The sequence below is a fragment of the Hyla sarda genome, chromosome 1 (genome assembly GCF_029499605.1).
Source record: "Hyla sarda isolate aHylSar1 chromosome 1, aHylSar1.hap1, whole genome shotgun sequence".
Lineage (NCBI taxonomy): Eukaryota > Metazoa > Chordata > Amphibia > Anura > Hylidae > Hyla > Hyla sarda.
The window spans coordinates 427,091,773-427,116,523 of NC_079189.1; the positions used below are offsets into that span (position 1 = coordinate 427,091,773).

A 24,751-nucleotide genomic window follows, 5' to 3' on the forward strand; every position below is an offset into this window, starting at 1 on the left:
CTTGCCCCCATTCCTTCTGCTTCTAGCTTCAGGCTGCTGCTCCACCTTACATTGCTGCTAATAAAACACCTAGAATACTATGTAAGTAATATAACAGGTCAGAAGTCCCCTATAATGTACATTCATCTCTTCCCTTACACAGTGGACTTTCTCAGCTTAGAAGCAGGAAGTCTCTTGGAGATGTCAAATTTGTGCTGACTCCTTCTTGAAGGGCCAGAGCTTTACTACTAAAATAGAGACTAAATATTGCTTTAATTTCCTTAATATCAATTTTAAAAATATTTAATATTTTAGTCTTCTATTTATCCATGATGTTTTTTGGGAGGTGGCAGATTCTCTTAGAAGGGGTCATCCATCCGCCACTGGAAACCTCTTCCTGCTTCTTCTGGTCAACTTGACACCCTGCGGCTCAGAGGCATTGGGGGAACAGCAGAAGGCAAGTCCAATTTGTTTTTGTTTTTTTATAACACCATTCGGGGCAAGTTATAAAAAGAAAAAGTTTAATCCATGACTACCCCTTTAAGGTCACTGACACCAGGGTATCTGAAATAAAGAGCCTTCAGTTATATTTGGTGATCAAATTTATTGGTTACTTACACTTAATTGACGTACTGTTCACACACCAGACTGCAATTCTTGACATTTTACATTCATTAAAAGTTCCCCTGAATATTAAAATCTGGACTAAGACACTGCAACATTTCCTTGTGTTTGACTCTAACTCCCACCTGAGGGAAATAATATCTGGATCATGATAATAACAGACTTCAAAAATGTATAGCTTTAGGTCTAGAGTATTAAGGTCGAAACCAGGGGCATTTACTAAAGAGGTGTAGTGTAAAGGCAAGTGTGAACACAAACTACAAGAGCTTAACGTTGCAGTTCTAGCTGAACATTTCGTAAAAAAATCTTTCCTGTCTTTCGTAAAATATTTCCTTTAGATTTCAATTTAATAAGCCAAACAAATACTAAGTATTGAACATGCTCCGTTACAAAAATCTATTGCGGATATATCTACAACTGAACTGTATAATATTTTGTTAACCTCTCACTCGCATTATTAATGTTTTTATATATCATCTTAAGTTACATTTTACACATAGAAGAGCCTTCAGAGTGGAAAGCAGAAATAATGTAGAAATGAAACAGTTTGCATAGATTCCAAACTGCAACATCTGAAATGAGCAACATCTTCCAACTGTGTGCGTAAGGAGGGAAACCGAAGGAGAGAAAGCGCAAAAGAATGTGCACAATGCATTCCAGATGGCATCCAGAAAACTACAGGAGAAACAATATCCCATAACCACCCAGCTGAAAGTGTGCACAGCATACCGGTGTGTCATGCATTATTTCACCAGAGGTTTTCTTGTACTTTGCTCCATGTAAACACAGATTTGGGGGAGGGACGACTCAGTAGACAAGACCCCGGAAAGACAGACATCTCCCACGAATAACTATATATATTTAAATTTGGGACGGAGATCAACTAACCAAATAAAATGGTAAAGTAAACTATTCTGGTAAAAAAATAAGCATATGAACTACTGGGCATTTTGGAGAAAATCTAAAATTTACCCTAAGAAAACCTAAAGTAGCTTATAGCAGGTGCCTCATATATAAACAGTGACATTAGCATCATCTCCATCGAGTATCAGGTTTTATGTAACGCCATAATAATCCCGTTATTATTTGGTAAATTTATTATAGAACAAAATGATAGTATATTTGCCTGGTGTGAAACTTAAATAATTAAAAAGTTGAAAAAAAGATGGCCTGGCTGTCAGGAGTCCATGCCTCGCAATGCTAGTGACATTCATAGGGTTTGTAAACTAGTCATGTACAGTACACTTTCTTTACATTTTTTTTGCTCATGTCAGGTACAGTACACTTAAGTAGTTTATGCTCGGAGTGTTTATATAACTATAAACATACAGGTATATAAACACGGATGTAAATGACAAAATTCAGCATGCGCTTTGGTCAGGTCCGTCTTCATTCGTCATTGGCAGCACTTGTTCCTCTCACTTGACCTTGGTTGCGTAGCTACCGCAAAAAAAAAAAAAAAAAGAATTGTTAAAGCTATGTGAAACATTGGTAAGAATTTAAACTATGTTCACATCACCGCTAGGAGCTCCTTTCACTGATTTCATTAAAATGATAGGACTTTAGTGGAGAAAAAAAATCCTGCATGTCATGTTTTTTTCTTTGCTAAAATCATGAAAAATAACAGGCATCTAATGGAACCCCGATGGACCCCATTTAAATTAAATAGGACCTGTCCGGTGTCACAACCTCTATACCAGCCCCATAATCAGCAGGTGAAACAAAGCTCCCCAACGCGGATGTGAACATAGCCTAAGAGATAATCTTTACAACAAGTTGTATAAAATAGAAATACAAATTCCTGCTGTATAATATAAGCCTTTATTAACATCGCTGGACAGAAAACTGATTGGTGCTTGGAGAAGAGTCACCGCCCACACCAGAATATGCTTAAAAGAAGTATTCCGCTGCCCCAGGGTTCGGAACATTTTGTTCTGAATGCTTGGAGCGGCAGCCAGGGGTCGTGACGTCACGGCCATGCCCTTCGTGTTGTCACACCCTAGTCCCTCAATGTATGTCTATGGGAGGGGGCGTGGCGGCTGCCAAGCCCCCTCCCATAGACTTGCATTGAGAGTGTGGTGTGATGTCACAAGGGGCATGGCCGTGACGTCACGACCCCTGCCGCCGGCACCTAGCGCTCTAAACAAATGCTGGGTGCTACACAGAGATCGCAGGGGTTTCCGCGATCAGACATCTTATCTCCTATTCTTTGGATAGGGGATAAGAAGTCTAGGGGCGGAGTACCCCTTTAAACTTCCATAAGGCAAGCAGATAAGGTGAAGATATAGAAGGTATACAGAAATTACATAGAAATGTGCAGCCAAAAGAAAGAGTAAAAGCCTGGATCAAACGTTTTGGGCAATGACGTAGTATAGGACCCATCACCTTATTATGTGCCCTCTACTTACTTACTTACAGACCTCAATACTGCCCCTGAAACTAGCCTTGGCTTGTTTAGTTGTCTGACGCAGTTGTACCTCGAACAGGACCCCTCTTACGTATCTAAATGTGGAATGAAATTAAAAGCTGCTCAAAAAATAAAATCACTGAAAAATAAAATGAACACAGAAAGAAGGACAGACTATAGTCCTCTCATGTATGAGGAGCCCACCATAGAAAAATGTAAAGGAAAAACACACCAGGCCACGTAGGGGTTAAACCTGATCAGAACCCTGTAATGATGCTGTATAGAAAAAACTCATACTGTTATTTAGTGAACATGCTACATATAGTACTATAATATCCACAGCACAGATCATCTCACAAAAGGAAGTTATTGGGGCATAAAAAACCCATTCCCATGCAGTTCTGGTGATGCAGCTTCCAGTTTGCACAGGATTAGGAGCAGAATTCCCAACAGGTATTTATCCCAAAACACAAATCTCTCTAATGGTGTGCTACAATGTATTGGTCTGGAGGCCAGGCTGTTCACCCTTCAGTTCATCGCCTAGACTGAAGAGAGGAGGGCAGCTGGTTCTCAACAGAGCAAGACCGGGTACATAAGGGTCTGCTACCTCTAAATGTAACCTAGTGTCATTCACTCACAGCAACCAAATATAGTGAGTAAGGTGAGGAGTTAAAACTCACAGTAGAACAAAGTTGCATAGTTTTTAATCTAAAGAATACTTAAAGTGTTACGGTCACTCAAAGCGTACCTGTCACCAAGTAAAAAAAAAAAAAAAAAAACTAACACCCAGGATTACCCTGCGTTACCGAGGGATCATGACCAAGTTGACTTCCCTCCTATTTAGTTGCCTTTAAAGGGTATGGAAAACATTTTTTTTAAATTAACTGGTGCCAGAAAGTTAAACAGATTAGTAAATTACTTCTATAAAAAATCATAATCCTCCCAGTACTTATCAGCTGCTGTATACTCCAGATGAAGTTCTTTTCTTTTTGAGTTTCTTTTCTGTCTGACCACCGTTCTCTCTGCTGACACCTCTGTCTGTGTCAGGAACTGTCCAGAGTAGGAGCAAATCCCCATAGCAAACCTCTCCTGCTCTGGATAGTTCCTGGTATGGACAGAGGTGTCAGAACAGAGAACTGTGGTCAGACAGAAAGGACATTCAAAAAGAAAAGAACTTCCTCTGGAGCATACAGCAGCTGATAAGTACTGGAAGGATTACGATTTTTAAATAGAAGTTATTTACAAATCTACGTGGAAAGAGGATTGTTGGGATCGGCACCACCTAGTTTACGGCCAGGATATGGCTACTCCCAGTACGTGCTGGAAAACGGTGGTCTGTGGGTGGTAGTCAGTTGCAAATTTGTGATCAAATAGGTAGACGAGACCACAGCACTCGAGGTATCCGATGCACTTAAACACTTTATTGCGGCACACAAGTTACATACGCGAGGTGTGAGAGCACTCCAAGGAGCGCTGGTTTCACATCATGTGACGCATCGTCAGGGTATAGTAGGAGGAGACATTTCCATGTCTTAACCCCTTGATTTACCCAACATGCAATGTTACAACGATAACAAGTTAATACAAAACTGATTAAAAATTTACATCACATAATATATTAATCATAAGTAATGATATCAGCCTGCAAATATTCATAGAAAAAAAAAAAAAGATAAATCATTACGGTCATTTAGAACCAATATTCCTGTTGCACCTGTGCGGATAATCCACACTGCCTCCACCTGGAGGAGTCTGGTATGTCGGTCTATTCTGCTGTTCAACTGCAAGATACGCTGGAGACCCTGGAATCTTAACCCCTTTGTGTCGCTAGCATGTACATTCTGGATATGAGAGATAAGTCTTGGACATCCCTTTCCAGTTATCACCAAATTGATATGCTCTCGGAATCTGTGAAACATAGGACGTATCGTTTCACAAATGTAGAAGTGATTGCATGAACACAATTATGCATAAACCACAGTCCGAACAACAAGTGATTAAGTCCATAATCACATGGTTTGTGCATCGTAGCTGGATGGTACGTGAGGTTTCAAATGATTCACAGTAGGGACAATGTTTGCATCTGTGATTACCTTTTGGCAACCCTCTCTGGATCCAGTTCTCCATGTGTGTGGCCAGCTGGCCTTTCACCAATACGTCCCGCGGAACGATATTAGGGGAGGTTCAGAGGATATACCTTTAAAGAGTACCTGTCATCATCTAAACTTTCCCTGATCCCCCTTCCCGTCTGTCCCTTTCTCTAACTATGCCTATCCCTGTGTTTATTGAGGTTTAAAACGCTGTGGAAATACCTTTTTTTATCCCTCTTCATTAGCTCAGGAGCACTGTCTTTCTGAGGGGTGGAAGGAGGCGGGTCCCAGTAGGCATGATGTCACATGAAGCCTGGCTGGGACTCTGCTTCTGCCAGTCTTCCTGTATGCTGCTCTCCCTCTGCAGCAGTGTTTCCCAACCAGGGCACCTCCAGCTGTTGCAAAACTACAACTCCCAGCATGCCCAGACAGCCAACAGCTGTCCAGACATGCTGGGAGTTGTAGTTTTGCAACAGCTGGAGGCACCCTGGTTGGGAAACACTGCTCTGCAGTGTGCATACAGACTAAGTACAGGGTAGGGACAGCAGCCTGTGTCTCTCTGCACTAAAAAGTCAATGCTGAGAACCAGGGGCAGTGGGAGCAATTATAGAGGCAGTGATTAAGATGAATGTCAGGGGCGGGGGCACAGAGCAGGGAGTGCAGTGAGATGATACAATGTATAAGATAACGTGTGGTGAGGGGCAGGGAGAACACAAAGCAGGGGGGAGGGGGAGGTGACTGGCCTCTGTTATATGAGAGGCATGTGCAGGCTTGTAGCTCACAGGCTGGGAGTCCTGAGCTGAGAGCACTGAACTTCCGGTGGAAGGACCAGAGCCCTTCAGCATTAGTCCTAAAAGCTGTACACTTACTATGAAAAGCATAGGATGCTGCTTGCAGACCAGGCATAGAAGAGTGACCCCTAGTGGCCAAAAGTATAAAATGAAAAACTGGTATAAATATTAATATTTTTTAATGAAGATATATTACAATATCTCATCATTAATGATTATGAACAACATATTAAAAGTTTTTGTTGATGACAGGTGCTCTTTAAGTTCCTTGTCTGCCTGAATGATGTGCCAGTTTTTCCTGAAGACTTTTTTTATTATCTTTTTTAATTATCTCCGACATTGGGCTATACTCAAATGGCCTTTTTTTTGCATTCCTGTTGTCTGCCTTCTTTGCATGCACGTTGATAGCCATTGTATATAATCTGTTCCTCATACCCTCGAGCTCTCTATCGGTTCATAAGGCCACACGATTGTTCTAAGAAGGAGCTATACTCAGAGACTTAAGACACGGAAATGTCTCCTCCTACTATACCCTGATGATGCGTCACATGACGTGAAACCAGCGCTTATTGGAGTGCGCTCACACCTTGCCTATGTAACTTGTGTGCCACAATAAAGAGTTTTTAAGTGCATCGGATACCTCGAGTGCTGTGGTCTCTTCTACCTATTTGATGACAAGCTGTTACTGACAACCACTCACAGAGCATCGTTTTCCAGCACGTACTGTGAGTAGTCATCTCCTGGCCGTTAAGTAGGTGGTGCCGATCCCAACATTCCTCTTTTCACGTATTATATACAGAATGTCTCTGGATTAGAGCACAACTGCCCCAAACTATGGAAGAGGCAAGTAGCATGGATACAACAGCGGAACAGGAGATTGACTCATACAGCATAGCGGCCATTGAAGCAGGACGGGAGGATGTGAACATGTTCTTTGCCAAATGCAACCTGCAAGATGAATGTAAAGTCCTGAGCAGCAGAGCCTTGGAGAATAAGGTATTAACGGCTTCTGAAAAAGATGTTACATTGTATTGGACTTAACACCTTAAAATCCTTAAAAATGTGGAATGTAATCGCTCACCAAGGGGCCTCAGAGTTTACAAAGAGGTCTCACAATTTCATGAGGACAAAATATTCAAGGCCAAATGGCAACAAGCGAACCTGAAACACGCTATGAATTTAACACTATTCTGCATCGATCAACCTTGGAATATACTATGGTGCAATCCACCTTGGAACAGAATTGAGAAGCAGGAAGACTGAAGCCCAATGGACTGCTTTCCAACACAAAGTAGAAATACGTCTAGTCCCTATCCAAAATGGGATAAAAGAAAGGAAAAAGGGACAAATTCTTAAGGGACAAATTGGACTTTGACCTAGATCAAGTTTTTTCTTGGAAACAACAATCCCAGCAGAAACAGACGCCCGAGATACAATTATTGGAAGGGCAAGAGTCAAGTGTCCAAAAACGGATATTGGACGACCGATTCTGGATCGGACTCAAGTAACATCGAGGACTAGAGATGAGCTAAGTTAAAGTGATTCGATTCGTCACGAACTTCTTGGCTCAGCAGTTGTTGACTTTAGCCTCCATAAATTAGTTCAGCTGTCAGGTGCTCCGGTGCGCTGGAAAAGATGCATAAAGTCCTAGGAGAGTCTGAACTAATTTATGCAGGCTAAAGTCAGCAACTGCCAAGCCAAGAAGTTAGTGACAAATTGAATCACTGCAACTTCACTCATCTCTACCGAGGACTATCTGATGGAATCGAGTTCCAAATACTAAGATGGGAGGTGCTGGTTCCTCACTGTCACCTGCCACACCAAGGGGGGCACAGAAAAAAATCAAATACCCCAGGGGACTGGAGCCAAGCGGAAACAGGTCTCTTGGTGGTCATAAGAGATGCTGTACCCAAAGACTCCAGGATAGGTAAAAGTAACTAACATTGTGAACTTATCAAAAACATTCATATATCTGATTATTGCATGTTACTTTTGTCTAAAGGTCTAAACTACTGCTTTAACAATACGTATGATGAGGTACGTTTTCATATAGATTTGGCCAAATCTTTGCGAAAGTTAAATCTGTATAAGATTTTTAAACATAAATCTATGTAATAAAATCTATGTAATAAACCCTGACAGGGGAAACCGTGGTGGACATTGGTCCATTAGGTTTCCTACACAATGAGCAATACTCAGAAGCAGATCGCAAAATAGTCACAGAGTTATTTGAATTGCTAAATGAAGGCTGTGAATATGCCGAGAACACGGATGAAACATTTACAGGTGGAGTTAAATCCCGGTACTTTCCCCCCTTTATCCCCAGGCTCCAGTTTAGAAATCTTCAATGAAGTAGTACTGTCAGAAATTAAAAGCTTGTAAGCAATCTTACATCTGCAGAAAAAAGGAGATTTTTTATTTACTTACCGTAAAATCTCTTTCTCGAAGGATCCATTGGAGGACACAGACCATGGGTGTATGCTGCTGTCTCTAGGAGGTGTGACACTATGGCAATAAAAAAGTCGGCTCCTCCCAGCAGGATATACCCGCCTCCAGGCACTGAGCTAATCAGTTTTAGTTCCAGAGCAATAGGAGAGGACCGACAGGTCAAGGAGAATCATGTGAAAAACAAACAAAAAAATGTCCCTGAGGGTCTCAGGGTAATTGTATATTGAACAACCTTTAAGGGGTTGCCCCCTCTCGGGGATAAGCCCTTACTAGATACCCTCCCCTAAAAAACAACTTTTAGTGAATTAATATAAAATCTTTTAACCCCTTCACACGTTTTAAAATTATCAGCGATGCAGTACTGTGCTTCAGTGGGGATATTCTATTGACCCCCTACTGTGTCCGGTATCACTGGAGCTATGGTACCTAAATAGTGTATATGATTGGTGTGCTACAGTATCTGCATCACCTAACCATAGACTGCCAGTCCTGTTATAATTCAAACTGCCGCTGGTTAAAACTCAATCGGAACCTCCCCGACGTTTCGCGGATGAATCAGCTTTGTCAAGGGTTGCGAGCCTCACAACCCTTGACAAAGCGGATTCATCCACGAAACGTCGGGGAGGTTCTGATTGAGTTTTAACCAGCGGCAGTTTGAATTATAACAGTAGGGGGTCAATAGAATACCCCCACTGAAGCACAGTACTGCATCGCTGATAATTTTAAAACGTGTGAAGGGGTTATAAGATTTTATATTAATTCAATAAAAGTTGTTTTTTAGGGGAGGGGCTTAAGAGGGGGCAATCCCTTAAAGGTCGTTCAATATAGGTCAAGGAGAAAACACGAACTGTCCGAGAACATATATATAACTGAACTCACCCTCGGACAGAGAACCAAAGAGAAACCCAAAAGGGCGGGAGCTATGTCCCCCAGTGGATCCTTAGAGAAAAGAAGATTTTTTATTTACTTACGGTAAAATCTCTTTCTCGATCGGCTCCATTGGGGGACACAGAACATGGGACGTACCAAAGCCGTCCCTTGGGTGGGAAGAAGAAAAACCTGGTTAGGCGGACGGCTGAACCACCGCCACCTGAAGTACCTTCCGGCCCAGACTAGCATTAGCTGATGCGAAGGTATGAACCAGGGAAAAAATCCCGAGGGAGTATGCAAAGATGACCAGGTAGCAAAATCCCAAGAGAGTATGCAAAGACCACCAGGTAGCCGCTTGCAGATCCCCAAGATGCCCCAACAGAACAGTGAGAATGAGCCAAAACCCAGAAGGGAGGGATCTTCACCCTACAGCGAAAGGCGTCTAAAATGGCAGACCGGATCCACCAAGAAATGGTGGTCTTGGAAGTAGGTTGTCCATTGCGACTACCTTCCGTAAGGACGAACGGGAATCCCATCGAGGAAAGGAAGCGGTGACAGAGAGTTAAGACTGAAAGGTCTACACCACATCCAGATGGTGGAGTAAATGCTCCTCAGAATGAGAAGGAGCGGAACGAAAACAAAAATGGAAGGACGAAGTCCTTACCGAGATCAAAAGCCCAAATTACCGTAGGCAAAAAAAAAGGAGCTGGCCGAAAAACGACCTTGTCCTGTGAACCACCAGAAACTGAGAACGGCAGAAGAGAGCTGCCAATTCAGACATCCACCGAATAGAGGTGATAGCTATAAAATACGCCACTTTCCAGGAAAGCAGGCACAAGGACACTTCCCTAAGAGGTTCAAAAGGGGAACCATGGAGGACACCCATAACCAGATTTGAGTCCCACAGGGAGAAGGGGACCGATGGAGAAGCAGCCCTTGCCACTCCGTGAAGGAAAGTCCTGACATGAGAATGAGAAGCCAGAGGACGCTGGAAAAGAAAAGAAAGAGCCGAAACCTGACCCTTAGGGGAACAGAGAGACAACCCCAATTCCCAATCCCGACTGCAAGCAAGCGAAAAGACGGGAGACAGAAAAAGTAACAGGACAGAAGTCCTGAGTTGCACACCAACTAAAATAGGCCCGCCAGGTACGGTGGTAAATTATTTGCAGAGGAGGGCCTACGAGCCCCGAGCATGGTGCGAATGACTTGGGAAGAGAACCCGCGGTCCCTCAAAACTGCGGCCTCAACTGCCACGCTGTCAACTGCAGCGACTGTAAATTGGGGTGGCAAAGAGAAACCTGCGACAGCAGGTCCGGATGAAGTGGAAGGCGCAGCGGAACATCGTCCAGGAGCCTGACCACGTTGGCGTACCACGTCCTTCGGGGCCAAACTGGAGCTACCAGTATGGCGAGGACGCCCTCCGCCTGTGCTTCCTCAGAACCCTGGGAAAGAGAGCAAGGAGAGAAAACAGAGAGGGCAGGGGAAACCCCGCCCAAGGAATCCCAATGGCAGCCATGGCTAAAGCCAGGGGGTCCGGGGACTTCGACACAAATGAAAGAATCTTCCGATTGTGCCGGACATGAAAAGGTCCCCGTCTAGAATGCCCCAAAGGTCGCAGATCTGCGCGAAGACTACTGGATGTAGAGACCACTTGCTGAGGTCGGCTGAGGACCGACTGAGGAAGTCCGCTTCCCAGTGAGCACACCCGGAAGGAACCGCCGAAAACATACGTTCCGTCCAGAGGAGAATCTTTGACACCTCGGCCATGCTGCCGAACTGCGAGCGCCACCGTACAGACTGACGTCGAGGCGTTGTCCGACTGGATGCGGACAGGACGGGACAGAAGATAGGACTCCCAATAAAGAAGACAAAGAAGAATCACCCCCAGGTCCAGAATGTCTATTGGAAGGGCTTCCCGGAGAGACCAGAGGTCCTGAACCGACCAATCCCTGAACACACCGCCCGAGCCCGAAAGAGTGGCATCTGTCGTGACTACCTGCTCGTGGAGGGAAGGAATGGTCACCCCTGAAGAACGGAACGGACGCCACCAGAGCAGAGACTGACTGATCCGGGAGAGCAACCTTGTGATTGAGAGACAAAGGAGATCTGTCCCATAGAAAGAGAATCGCCAGTTGAAGGAGATGGTAATGAAAACTGGGATAAGGGTATGGCCTCCATGGCCTCTACCATCCGACCCAAGACTGCCATACGAATTCGGATGGAAACTGGGGCCTTGCCCAAAGAGAGCGGACTCCAGACAGGAGAGTCAGACGGTTGTCCGGCAGAAGACAAATCCGGTCAGAGACCATGGAAGTGAAGTCTCAGAAGATCAGAGACTGGGTGGGAGAGAGGACCGACTCGTCTCGGCTGAACGTCCACCCGAAGCAATTCAGGGTCTGGAGAGTAAGATCCACAGTCTGGATCCACAGGCTGGACTCTGGTGAGAGCCTTGACGAGAAGGTCGTCCATGTAAGGAAGCACTGAGACTCCGCACGACCGCAACAGGATTATCACTGGTTCAAGGATCATGGTAAAGACCCGATGAGCAGTGGCCAGACCAAAGGGTAGGGCTACGAATTGAAAAAGCCCCTCCAGAACCGGAAGGCGGAGGAACCGCAGATGGCCGGGAAATATAGGAACATGAAGGTAGGCATCCTTGATTTCCACCGAGGAAAGAAACTCTTCTTGTGCCCTGGATGCCACAGAAGTGGCAAAGATGACGGTGAGACGCTTTAGGCCCAGAATCGGCCACACAGAACCGCCTTCCTGGGAGACCACAAAAAAAGTGAAATAAAAAACCCTGAAAATATTCCCAACGGGACAATGACTCCCTGGGCCGGGACTAGAGGGCCTCCCGAGACTGCTTCCCGGAGAAGGAGACCGGGGTGTTCGGGACTTCCTGAAAATGTGTGGTCCCGACTTCTCGAAAAAGTAAGAGACGACCTCCCACCCGAGAAAAACCTGCGGGCGATGGCTGCACTCCATGTGGATTGCGGTTACCCGATTTTTGGTCAGAGCGGTTGGTGTCCGACTTTCAAGACGAACGCACCCGGAACGAGGGAGACCTCTTGTCCCGCGAAGGCGCCTGCCGAGACCCCTTATTGGGGCCAAAGGTCCGAAAGGAAGAGGACTTCCCCTGGGAAGAAAAGAGTCTTATTTTGAGGCAACAAGTAACTTTTACCCCCCGTCGCCACTGAGATAATCTCGTCAAGGAGCTTGTCAAAGAGACGGGTACCAGTAAAAGGCAACTCTGTAAGAGACCTTTTGGAGGCGGCATCCGCATCCCACGCCCTAAGCCACATGGGGCGGCGGAGGGCCACTAGGAGACCCACAGCAAAGGCAGCACAACGGACTGACTGCATGGAAGCTGTGCACAGAAGTCCCCAGCATTGGAGAACCAAAGCAAGATAGATCCTCCGGGGGAAATCCCGCCAGGATACCCTGACTGAGTTGTGAGCACCACAAGAATATGGCCTCGGACCCTGAGCCTGCTGCGTCCAAGGCAAACTCCGCTAAGGACTCCTCCGTCTGGTCTGTTGAGTCCTTGAAGGCAGCTGCATCTGCCAGCGGCAGTGTAGTAGCCTAGAGAGGCGGGAAATTGGTGGAACCACTGAGAGAGGGGAAACCACCTTAGAGGCAAGGTCCTTGGCGAATGGGTAACGCACTTGAACCCTCTTCATTCCCGTGAACCTCTTGTCCGGATGTTTCCATGCAGATTACAGAAGGATGTGACGTTTAGCATGAGAGCTGAACCCTTGAGGTGCTGGCTAAACACGATGAAAGGATACTTCAGGAGTAACGTCCGAAGATCCTGGGTCCTCTAAGTGAAAGGAGTCTCTTATGGCCGCAACCAATGAGTTCACCATTTCAACTATATCCGAGCGGTCCTCTGAGTCAGATGCCGATTCGGAAGCCTCATCCGCCAGTTCACCAGGAGAAAGTGAACACGTGAAGGCAGCCCTGGAGGGGGGCGACCCTGACCAGGTACGCAGCTCTGGCGGGGCAGAGCGATGATTCCGGAAACGTCCTCTGGAGGAGTGACATCTGTGACCAGATGACACGGGGAGGTGAGACCCACGGAGGGACGCCCACGTCTACCTGGAGACAAAACACCCCTAGTACGCTTTGTGAGAGCGTGAGGCTTGTGGAAAAGAGGAGCGGGACCCACCAGAGGGCCGGCGCAGGGCAGACCTCTTCAAGGTAGACACCATGTCACGTGAGGCCTCAGCCACCACAAGGGGGACTTGAGTCAAGTCAGCCATATAACGGGATAGGAAGAAACCCAGGCTGAAGGGCGGCCGAATCCACCGGAACTGTAACATCCGGGGAAGCTAGGGGGTCTGGGGGAGCAGTGGAGCAGGCAGAATCAGTGGGCATTTTAGGAATAATATGTCATACAGACAAAATAGAAGACTAGCAGTCTAGTTGTCAGTATATAGGGAGGAACAGAATAGCGTCCCCTATGACAGTAAAGTGTTAACCCCTGAGAGGGGCATTCCCAGAGCAGGGGCACTGACCGATTGGCCCCCCGCCACCTGGATCGCGAGCACAGTGCTGAATGGAGGGCGATTTGCGCCTCCAGTAAGCTCTGGCGGCCCTGTGGGCAGAGCTATAGCGCCCCGGCCGCCGAGAACCACCACAGTAATGGCGCCCGCTCCTTGCCTCGAGCGCACATGTTCGCCGCATATGCACCCGCGGGGAAGTGAGCGGGCGATACACATATCCCCGGCAGTCGTCTGCTGCCGAAAGTGAAAGACGGCGCTTCATGCGCCCGACAGTATCGCATTCATCCACACACACAACGGCATAATAAGCTCCTCCAGAGGGTTCCGACCCCTGGGGGCGGAGCTATGTAGAAGTCGGGGACGAAGCAGTAATGGCGCCCGCTCCTTGTCCCAGCAGCATATGCGCTCGGGGGAAGTGAGCGGACAGCATACACGCCGGCAGCAGCTGCCGGAGAAAATGAAAGTAAGCCGGCGCTGCGTGCGCTCGGCCAATAAAATCGCCGCGGATGTCAGCCGCATATAAGGCGCTGCGGCTACAGCCGCATAGTAAAACACACGGTGTAAGAAGTAAAAACACCTACACACAGTGTAATAAAATAAATCATGCCCCCAAAGATGCCACTGCTCGCCCCAGTACCAGCCAGCCACATAAACCTGAAAGGTGGGCCAAAAACTGAGGGTCTCCAGAGGTTGCAAGTCCTTGCACATAAGGGAGAAAGGGAAATGTACTCACCTCAGTCAGAAGAACTTACCTACTGGAGTCTTCTGTGAAGTATTCAGTAAGCTTTTTGTCCCTGCATCACGCCTAGCTACCATGCGCGAGCGAGGCGAGCAGGGAAATAGGGGGACCCGGACCCATGCGGTACCAACCCAGGCGCTGACCGTTGACGAGGGGGGGGTGAACAGCGCATATACGCAATGTCTGTGCCCCCTTACTCGCAATGGGGAAACAGGGAACCGGAGTCCCCGAGTCCCCACCTGAAAACATGAAAGAAAAAGGAATGAAAACTAACACGTCCCTATACTAGGAAAACAATAAATCAGAATACCTGATCTGGAGAATTCCAGACCATGTCCACCTCCTGCAAGACACTAAGCTAAAACTGATTAGCTCAGGGCCTGGAGGCGGGTATATCCTGCTGGGAGGAGCCGACTTTTTTATTGCCATAATGTCACACCTCCTAGAGACGGCAGCATACACCAATGGTCTGTGTCCCTCAATGGAGCCGATAGAGAAAAAAGCACTGCAGTGGCTTAGGAATCATGACAAACTCATAGTGAAGCCTGCAGATAAAGGGGGCAATATCGTGATTCTAAATAAGAGAGTGGTTACATCCAGGAGGATCACCGACAACTTGGAGATATGGAGACATACACAAAATTGGATGAAGATCCTACAAGAACATATTCCACCAGATTACAATCACTACTAAGGAAAGGAGTTGAAAGGAACATAATAACAAAGATAAAGATGGCAGAAAAATTTTACCCAACAAATCCCCAAAAACCATATTGGTACCATGTACCTAAAATACATAAAGTCTGTGATAAGCCCCCGGGGAGAACCATTGTGGCGGGCAGGGGCTCCCTCACGGAACCCCTGTCGAGCTACCTAGATTGGTACCTCTGACCATTGCTAAAGTCTGTTCCCTCCTACTTGGAGGATACTAAATCACTTCTACAGATGGTGGAAGATCTTGAATGGCATCAACCGTGGATGTCGTCAGTCTGTATACCCGGATTCGCCATCAAGATGGGTTCAGAGAATTTAGGTCCCTATTGGAGAGATTAGATAAGAGTCAAGAATGTACTGATTTTATCTGTGAAGCCTTACTTTTTGTTCTTGAGCATAATGCCTTTCAATTTGGAGAAACCTGGTACGCCTAATGAACTGGGACGACGATGGCAGTGGCACCAACTTTTTCTATTCTTTTCCTGGCCATTTGGGAAGAACATTATATTTACAACCCAAACAATGCATATCGACATCTGTTACAACATTGGACCTGATATTTGGAGGATTGTTTGATAGTGTGGGGGGTACACAATCAGAGCTCAATGAATTTTGTGGTTACATCAATCACAATGATGTGAACATGCAATTCACTGCCAATTATGGGAAATCAATGGTGGAATTCCTGGATGTGACCATACATGAAAGTACAGAGGGATTAAAGGTAAAGGGATACAGGAAGCCAACCTCAACAAATTCCCTATTACACTTTAACAGCTTCCACCCCAATCATGTCTGTAGATCTCTACCTTATGGACAATTCCTAAGAATCCGTAGGAATAACTCTGAGTATAGCTCCTTCTTAGAACAATCATGTGGCCTTATGGACCGATTGAGAGATCAAGGGTATGAGGAACAGATAATATACAACTGCTTTCAACGTGCATGCAAAGACGACAGAAAACAACTCCTCTTTAGGAAACGCAAATACACTAAAACTAGAACACAGAACAGACGTGCCATGTTTTCATTTGAGTATAGCCCAATGTCAGAGATAATGAAAAAAGTCAGGAAAAACTGGCACATCCTTCAGGCAGACAAGGAACTTACAGGTATATCCTCTGAACCTCCCCTAATATCTATCTGCAGAACGAGGAATCTGCGGGACGTATTGGTGAAAGGCCAGCTGGCAACACGCAGGGAGAACTGAATCCAGAGAGGGTTGCCAAAAGATAATCACAGATGCAAACATTGTGCCTATTGTGAATCATTGGAAACCTCACGTACCATCCAGCTAGGATGCACAAACCATGTGGTCACGGACTTAAAGGACATCTGCAGCGGCATTACACTTATCCCCTATCCTGTGGATAGGGGATAAGAGTTTGATCGTGGGGGGTCCGACCGCTGGGACCCCCCCCCCATCTTGCTAACGGGGCGCTGCCATAAGCCACGCCACGCCCCCTGCACGGGAGAGCCGCGGCCCCAGCGTTCGGACCCCCCACGATCAAACACTTATCCCCTATCTTGAGGATAGGGGATAAGTGTTTGTAACGCTGCAGATGTCCTTTAATCACTTCAGACTACGTGTTTTATGCATTATTGTGTTCATGCAATCACTTCTACATTTGTGAAACGATACGTCCTATGTTTCACAGATTCCGAGAGCATATCAATTCAGTGAAAACTGGAAAGGGATGTCCAAGATTGATCTCTCATATCCAGAATGTACATGCTAGCGACACAAAGGGGTTAAGATTCCAGGGTCTCCAGCGTATCTTGCAGTCGGACAGCAGAATAGACCGACATACCAGACTCCTCCATGTGGAGGCAGTGTGGATTATCCGCACAGGTGCAACAGGAATATTGGTTCTAAATGACCGTAATGATTTATCTTCTTTTCTATGAATATTTGCAGGCTGATATCATTACTTATGATTAATATATTATGTGACGTAAATCTTGCAATTTTTAAATCAGTTTTGTATTAACTTGTTATCGGAACATTGCATGTTGGGTAAATAAGGGGGTTAAGATACGGAAATGTCTCCTCCTACTATACCTTGACGATGCGTCACATGACGTGAAACCAGCGCAACTGTCTGGCACCAGTTAATTAAAAAAAAGTTTTCCAGCGGAGTATCCCTTTAATTACCTCTGGAGAGCTGCTCATTCTCTGGCAATCCACTTGAAAAAAGAGGGGGCATTCCTCTCGGCAGTGAAGACGTTTGCTACCACATGCCGTGCAGGAACTTTTGCCCTCGCTCTTCTATGCAAAGCTATATCGCAGGAGCACACACAGCCCTGCAACCAATGAATGCTGACAGCTGTGCACCGAGGAGCGATATGTCTAGTCCAAATTTTATAGATTGTGTCTTGGCATGTGCTTCTACTGTAAGACAGAGATAGAAGTAGCAAAACAGGACAGCGTTCAGCGGTATGAGGACCCCTAGTGGCCAAATTCTATAGTCAATTTATTTATTTTTTTAAATACTGATTTTACATGATCTAAGAAATCTAGAAACTCTGTTGATGACATGTTGCCGTTTAAAAGTAACTGTTGACCTTTCCCACAGATTAGTCAGGCTGTGTGCCAAAGCAGGGAGTGAAACACATTACTGGGCACTTCACCCAGCTATAATCAATGTTCAAAGCGGGTTTCAGCATTGGACAACATGTCAAAATTTAATTTAAATGACTGTAACACTTTAAACTTAATAAATATAAAACACTTTAATTCTGTTCTGTTTTCTCAGGTAAGGAAGTGCATTGTTTATATTGGTTAGACATGGAACTACACCATAGATAAAGGGTGATGCAATGGAATTATAAAAGTATTAATGAACAAGGCTACAAAAATGTACTATTATGCACTGTTTACACAGAGAAAAGAAAGAAAACAAAACTTCTTACCGCTTCTAACTCTTTTTGTGTTTCATCCTCCATTCGCCTTATGTCTTCCATTGTTAGATCAATCCATTTGTCAATCCAGCAGAACAACTGACGATGAAAGTTTGTAAATATTCGTTTTTCTTGCTTAAAAAAAAAAAAAAATTAAATAAGTCTAAATCATTAAATGCAATATTCCCTACATTTATTATGGTTAAGCCAGTTCTCAGGTCTGCCTCACTCAGGTAGGCCTTATGTATCTGCCGAGTCCCATAGACAGCAGCTTGGTGGCAGAGAAAAATCTAACACTATGGGCAGCCAAGAATCAAGTCACCCATTTATTCTATTTAATGGTTTTATATAATATCATATATAATGCCAAACAGCCGTATCCTCTAAATGTCCGGGTGTACATACATGGAAAGATGGAAAAAGCTGTATGAGGGGATAGGGCTATATGAGGGGGGATGGCTATATGAAGGGGAACAGCTATATGAAATTCATACAGCCATTCCCTCATACAGCCCAATCCTCTCATAAAGACTTTCCCCTCTTATAGCCCAATCCCCTCCATGTCATGTTAACTGTGATGAAACGGGAAGGAATTCATTTAATTCCTCCTCCTCCTCATTTCATGTACCTGGCCTGGCCTACACACAATGTTACTTATTTACTTACTTACGCGGCTGCACCATAGACTGCTAGGAGGAGCTGACGCACATGCCGACAATCTCCTGGGACACCAGAGCGTCCCTCACATATAGCTGCACGTGGAGATGGGAAGCAGGCGGGCCCAAAGCCTCCACCAGAGCCACTGCTGCCGCCAGAAGCTGACAGAACAGGTAATCGCAAAATTTCCCCAAAAGCCAAATCGAAATATGGCAATCTGCAATAATGGCCATATATCTTGTAGGCCTAGCTTTCCACTTACCAATAGAATGTATACAGCAAGACATGATTTAAAGGGGTTATCCACCATAAGGTGATTTTAGAACGTACCTGCCAGACAGTAATGGACATGCTTAGGAAGGATCTGCGCTTGTCTTGGAGCTAAATAGGTATGTTGTGAGATTACCACACCACTGTGGCTAGATTTTTGTGAGCTGGTATTTCCTGTTGGATATTGTTCTCAAACTACAAGTCCCATATTTTGTAAGTGTGCGGTCACTTTACTCCCTCCCACACATCAGCCACCCCACCCATTGAAACACAAATGAGTTGCATTCTATTTAATAGACCAGTGTTTTCTAACCAGGGTGCCTACAGCTGTTGCTCTCTCCCACCCAGCGGTCGCTCCACCCATTGAAGCAGGACAGACTCCCTCTGATCATCTGACTAGTGATGTCATGTCTTGACGCACTGCAACCTGGGGAATCCCGAGACCTGAGTAATTTTGCATGCTGTTAAAGATAAATATTGGGGCGAAAATCACAAAAAAAATTGCTAGACCACCGTCACACACCGGTACAGACACTAATAAAAAAACTACACTAACTTTACAGCCAATGGAGCATAGTCAAATAAAAATAGAAATCCTGGAATACCCCTTTAACCATATTTGCATAGTTTACAATATAAATGAGACCTGGGCTGCAGGATAAAACATTTATATCTGACAAAAGTAATAAGGATAGAAAACATTTTTTTACCATGAAAAAGTCACCTGTGCATATCTCTGAATTTCCGGTTGGAACGCCCAAAAAACTAAAGCGGTTAAAAACTTTTTTTCCCCCTTCTTATAAAATGTTGGCATGTTGCTAGATATGTCACCACTTTGTGATTAATGGGGGTCTTAGAATGAAGAAACTGCAGAGCTAATTTAATGATGCATCCCCTTCTCTATTTTCTCATGCAGAGCGGGGCCCAGACATCTGAACTGCAAGTAAATGCTGTACAGTCCTGTGAATGTGGCTGTAGATCCCTGCTCAGCTGGTCGGCCAGGATTGCTGTTATACGGAGAACAGCACTAAACCAGCACCACATACCCTTCATTCTTAGGATCAGTAGGGATATGCCATCATTCTAAAGTGATGGCATATCCTAGCAATTTACCCCCACTTTATAAAATGGGGAAAACGCTTGAAAAATATTCTAGTTTACTTGGAGATTCTTACCTTTTGAATAAAATTTTCTACTTTATTTTGAAGTCCCCACCATCTAAATTTAATTGTAACTAGTTTGTAAGCACACATTCGTGGACAGTCCTCTGAATTTGCCAGTTCTTTCTATATTAAAAGAAGAAAGAAAGAAAAAAAAGAAAAAAAAAAAAAAAAAAAAAAAAAAGAAAAAACTTATTAATATAAAAATCCAAAACAAACCTCTGCTACATGAACTTAGTAGGTAACTAAACCCTGCCCTGACTGGCTTACTGTATGGGAACCTCTGTCTTACTGTGAAGGAGGGTTCCATTTAGACTTTACTCTAGTGAAAATTTTAACTAATAGTTTTATAGAAAAAAAATTAGCAAACAGTAGAAGATTAGTATTGCTAATTTAACTAAAGGTATTCAAACTAAAAGAAAAAAAAAAGACTGAATTGCAGGTGTTCACATTGAGTTAGGATGTTAGTGCACTGCCATCTGGTGGCAACATTATTTACTGCAAAGAAATACAGTGTAAACCATAGGACTAAGGCTAGGTTCACATTACCGTTGTAGTCCGTCCCGTTCTGGGTCAGTTCTGTCCTTTTTTTTGCAGATGTCACAGGAGAGTCTTGGCCTCCCTATATTTATTTGATCAGTTAGGTTCTAAAGGGGGAGATTTATCAAAACCTGTCCAGATGAAAAGTTGCTGAGTTGCCAATAGCAACCAATCAGATCGCTTCTTTCATTTTTAACAAGGCCCCTGCAAAATGAAAGAAGCGATCCGATTGGTTGCTATGGGCAACTGAGCAACAAGTTTTGATAAACCTCCCACTAAGTCAGTGTTTCCCAACCAGGGTGCCTCCAGATGTTGCAAAACTACAACTCCCAGCATGCCTGGACAGCCTTTGGCTGTCCAGGCATGCTGGGAGTTGTAGTTTTGCAACACCTGGAGGCACCCTGGTTGGGAAACACTGCCCTAGGTGTTTAGACTGCGACAGATAACTAGAAGTAGCTGAGAGTAGAGCACACCAAGAGAGGCCAACTTTAAATGTTTTCTCCGGACTTGGTCATGGCAGACACCGAACGAAAAAAACTTTTGACATGTCTGTAGGGCAAAGTTAGTGTCCCTATGTCAAATTTTTTTTCCCCCCTTTTTTAAAAAAGCGACAGGCACACTGAAAATCGGAAAAGAGGAAAAAAAAAAGACCTGGATGTTTTTTTTTTTAAACAAGTGTTTTCCATCCATTGATTTCTTTGGGAACATTGTCACATAGAGATATGGCCTGACATTGTAAAGGTTCAATAAATTAAAATGCGAGTCCATCATTTAATGCACTACTACAGTTTAAAAGAAAAAAACGCAAACATAAAGGATATATTGTTTCAAAACCATTTGGGACACCTTAAGCTACATCAATAATCCAATGAAGAATGTAACCCTCAAATATAACCTTTAATAAAGAGCAAACAGAAAGCAACAATAGAGCAAAGTAGGGTAGTCACCCAGGCCTAGGTTTAAAAAAATAAATAAACGGCATTTATGGGGCACTTACCTTTTATTATCATTATAGGAAATTGTAGTAAACTGTAACATTTATATATAAATCTATTACATCTCACACTTTACCTTCCAATTCGGTCCCAGAGGCCCCCGTTTTGTTTTGATGGACTGAAATATTGCTGGATCTTCATCGCCTTTGTAATCCTGCAACACACAAAACAGATACGGAATTGAATATTGCATTATCATATTGTCAGATTTAGGGTGCGTTCACACGGCCGTGTGTCCCCGTTTTTTTTTTACCCCCCATTTAGGTTCCGTCGTTGCTGCTCGTAAACGGATTACAAACTGTTGTAAAATAATCCCACTGATGTCAATGGGATTTTTTTTACAATCCTTTCACATCCGTTTGCATCTGTCTGCGCTTATTTCCATTTTTTTCACGGGAGAAAAGACGTTGCATGCAGTATTTTTTCTCTCGTCAAAAAAAACTGAACAAAAAACGGATACAGTAAATTTAACATTGAAGTCTAAGGAAAATGGATGAGCCTTTAATGTCATGCATCCCTTTTTTAATCCGTTTTTACTTAATATTTTTTGGTTTATTGACTGAACAATAACGGATCCAAACAGATACAAACGAATAACATCCGTTTGCATCTGTTATCGTCAGGTTTTTTCTTTTAAGTCCGTTATTTTTGACGGGATAAGAACACGGGTCTAGACGACCATGTGAACGCAGCCTCAGAGATGAGCTAGCCAAGCACCCTGAACCCGGAGGGGTGGGTGTTTAGTTGGGGCTCGCCGAACTTTCAAACATTGCCATATTCGTCTTGAGCAATCCTGGCAATGTCGGAGATGAGCTGTGAGCCACCTGTCCATCTCAGTCCAGCAAGAAAGGAGTTAATTAGTGGTGCTGAGTGCTAGTTAACTCCTTGGGTGGGAGTTGAGTTTACTGGGACAAAAGAGTTAAAGGGGTACTCCAATGCCCAAGCACCAACATTTTGTTCCGAACGCTGGGTGTGGGATACGGGGGTTGTGACGTCACGGCCACGCCCCATAATGACGACACACCACGTCCCCTCAATGCAAGTCTAAGGGAAGGGGCGTGGCAGCCACCACGCCCCCTCCCATAGACTCTCATTGAGGGGGTGTGGCGTGACATCACTAGGGGGCATGTGCATGATGTTACAACCCTCGCAGCCCGCACCCAGCGTTCAGAACAAAAAGTTCCGGACGCTGGGACTTTAATTGCGCTGCGCAGCAGCACATCTTACCCCTTTCACTTCCGAACTTTCAGAGAGCTAGCTCAACTCCAGTCAGATTATATCATTAGCATTATTAAGCCTTTATCAAACAGACATGTAATTTATAGTTTGCTAAAATCTGCACATGCTCGAGCCATGACACACAAACTTACATATCAATATAGATCAGTGTTTTCCAACCAGTGTGCCCACAGCTGTTGCAAAACTACAACTCCCAGGCATGCTGGGAGTTGTAGTTTTGCAACAGCTAGGAGCACACTAGTTGGGAAACACTGATAAAGATCCAGCTGCGAGCATGTCACATGTGCCCAATCTTCCTCAAGCCTTACTGTACCTACAACTCACACTATGCGTTGTCACTTTTTATAAGTTATCCAACACCTTATACTGTACACCTCTACATCACTCTTGTATTCTGGTACTTATTCATAGATATGGACTGCACCTACACAGAGAAGAATGGCCGGAGTTAGTGTTGAGCGCGAATATTCGAATAGCGTGGGACAAAAGATTGTAAGACTTTACACCCAAAAGCAAGAGAATAGGAGCATCCCACATCCACCCTGTAGTGAGGAAAAAATTATGTGGTGAAGGCCAGGTAGTGGCCTGACAGATCTGATCTATTGAAGCACCTCATCTTTCTGCCCAAGAAGATGCTACAGATCTAGTAGTGTGAGCCCTAAGCCCTATCGGAGGGTCTAACCCAAACGTTATATAGGCTAAAGTAATCGCCTGTCTTATCCACCTTGCCAATGTGTTACTGCTTTCTTGAAAATGTTTATTCTTCCCTCCGAACTGAACAAATAAAGCAGAAGATTTCCTAAAATCTTTAGTTCTATTCAAATATAACACATCTAACGATTGGAAAGTCCTTTCTTTATCATTGGATGGTTTGTCACAAAAGGAGGGTAAGACTATATTTTGAGACACATGAAAGTGCAAAACCACTTTAGGCAAGTAAGCAGGGTCTGGAAGAAATACAATACTATCATCTAATATTTATATGGTTATACAGAAGAGAGCAGCTAGGTCTCCTACCCTCCTAGCTGAGGTTACAGCTATCAAAGTTGTTTTAAGCACTACATTTGCGGGATACCCCAAAACTATGGGGATTTGCACCACCGCCCTCAGCCTCTTCATCCACCTGACACCGGACTCCTGCTCAGTCAGGCTCCTGTAAGGACAGGAAACCCTCTGAGGTTGGAGAGGAGGGTTCTTATTATCCTCCGGTTTCCTGTCCTTATGGGCGGAGTCCCTGTCTCAGGTGGTGCTGTCATGGCGAAGGGGAAATCTTCGTTATGACAAATATTCGTTTTTTTCACAGTACACATCACAATGATGCGTACTGTGTAAACAAAAAGTGATCATCCCTCCCTGCTTCCAGCTTGTGGTCCAAAAAAGGCGAATATGCGGAAATTCGCAAATATCGGCACTTCCAGAGGACACTGATCCCTCCCTTCTTTTAGCTTGCGGCCCAATGAGAAGGATGCAAATACAGTCAGAGGTTAGCAAAATCCCTAGCAACCAATAGGAAAGTAGTTAGTTGAAAGATATAATCGTGCATGCACATTTTGCGAATTTCATTATGAATTTTGCATGAGAAAAAAAAAAGTGAACGAATATGCGAAATTCCCGAATATAGGACGAATATTCGTCCATATATTCGCGAAATATCGCAAACATGACCTATGCCGCTCATCACTAGCCGGAATGTATTAATATCAATCGCATATAAAAAATAATAATAATTCAGTTCATTTATATTTAACCAAGGATTTGGTGTGCTAAAGCAGCAGAAGAAAACCAAAAGGCGATTCTACGATACATGACAGAATTCAGCATA

The 24,751-nt window shown here is 44.5% G+C and overlaps 2 protein-coding genes across 2 annotated transcripts in view; one reads left to right on the top strand and one right to left on the bottom strand.

Moving 5' to 3' along the window:
* Positions 1 to 548: 548 nt before the first annotated feature.
* Positions 549 to 24,751, bottom strand: part of PITPNB (phosphatidylinositol transfer protein beta) — a 68,887-nt gene continuing 44,684 nt past the window's right edge. Inside the window, exons 8-11 of the mRNA XM_056529603.1 lie at positions 21,767 to 21,844; positions 20,171 to 20,281; positions 18,081 to 18,203; positions 549 to 2,043 (exon numbers count right to left, since the gene is read on the bottom strand). Coding sequence (XP_056385578.1) covers positions 1,993 to 2,043; positions 18,081 to 18,203; positions 20,171 to 20,281; positions 21,767 to 21,844 — 363 coding nt within the window. The 3' untranslated portion in view covers positions 549 to 1,992. The remainder of the gene's footprint in view (positions 2,044 to 18,080; positions 18,204 to 20,170; positions 20,282 to 21,766; positions 21,845 to 24,751) is intronic.
* LOC130281852 (uncharacterized) lies at positions 5,582 to 16,809 on the top strand. Its single transcript, XM_056529558.1, has 2 exons — positions 5,582 to 8,388; positions 14,941 to 16,809. The coding sequence occupies exon 2, from the start codon at positions 15,601 to 15,603 to the stop codon at positions 16,375 to 16,377; it is 777 nt and encodes a 258-aa protein (XP_056385533.1). The 5' UTR covers positions 5,582 to 8,388; positions 14,941 to 15,600; the 3' UTR covers positions 16,378 to 16,809.

What these genes read in the sequence shown, in the direction of transcription:
- LOC130281852 (XM_056529558.1), top strand. Translation starts at nt 15,601, where the DNA reads ATGAACTGGGACGACGATGGCAGTGGCACCAACTTTTTCTATTCTTTT.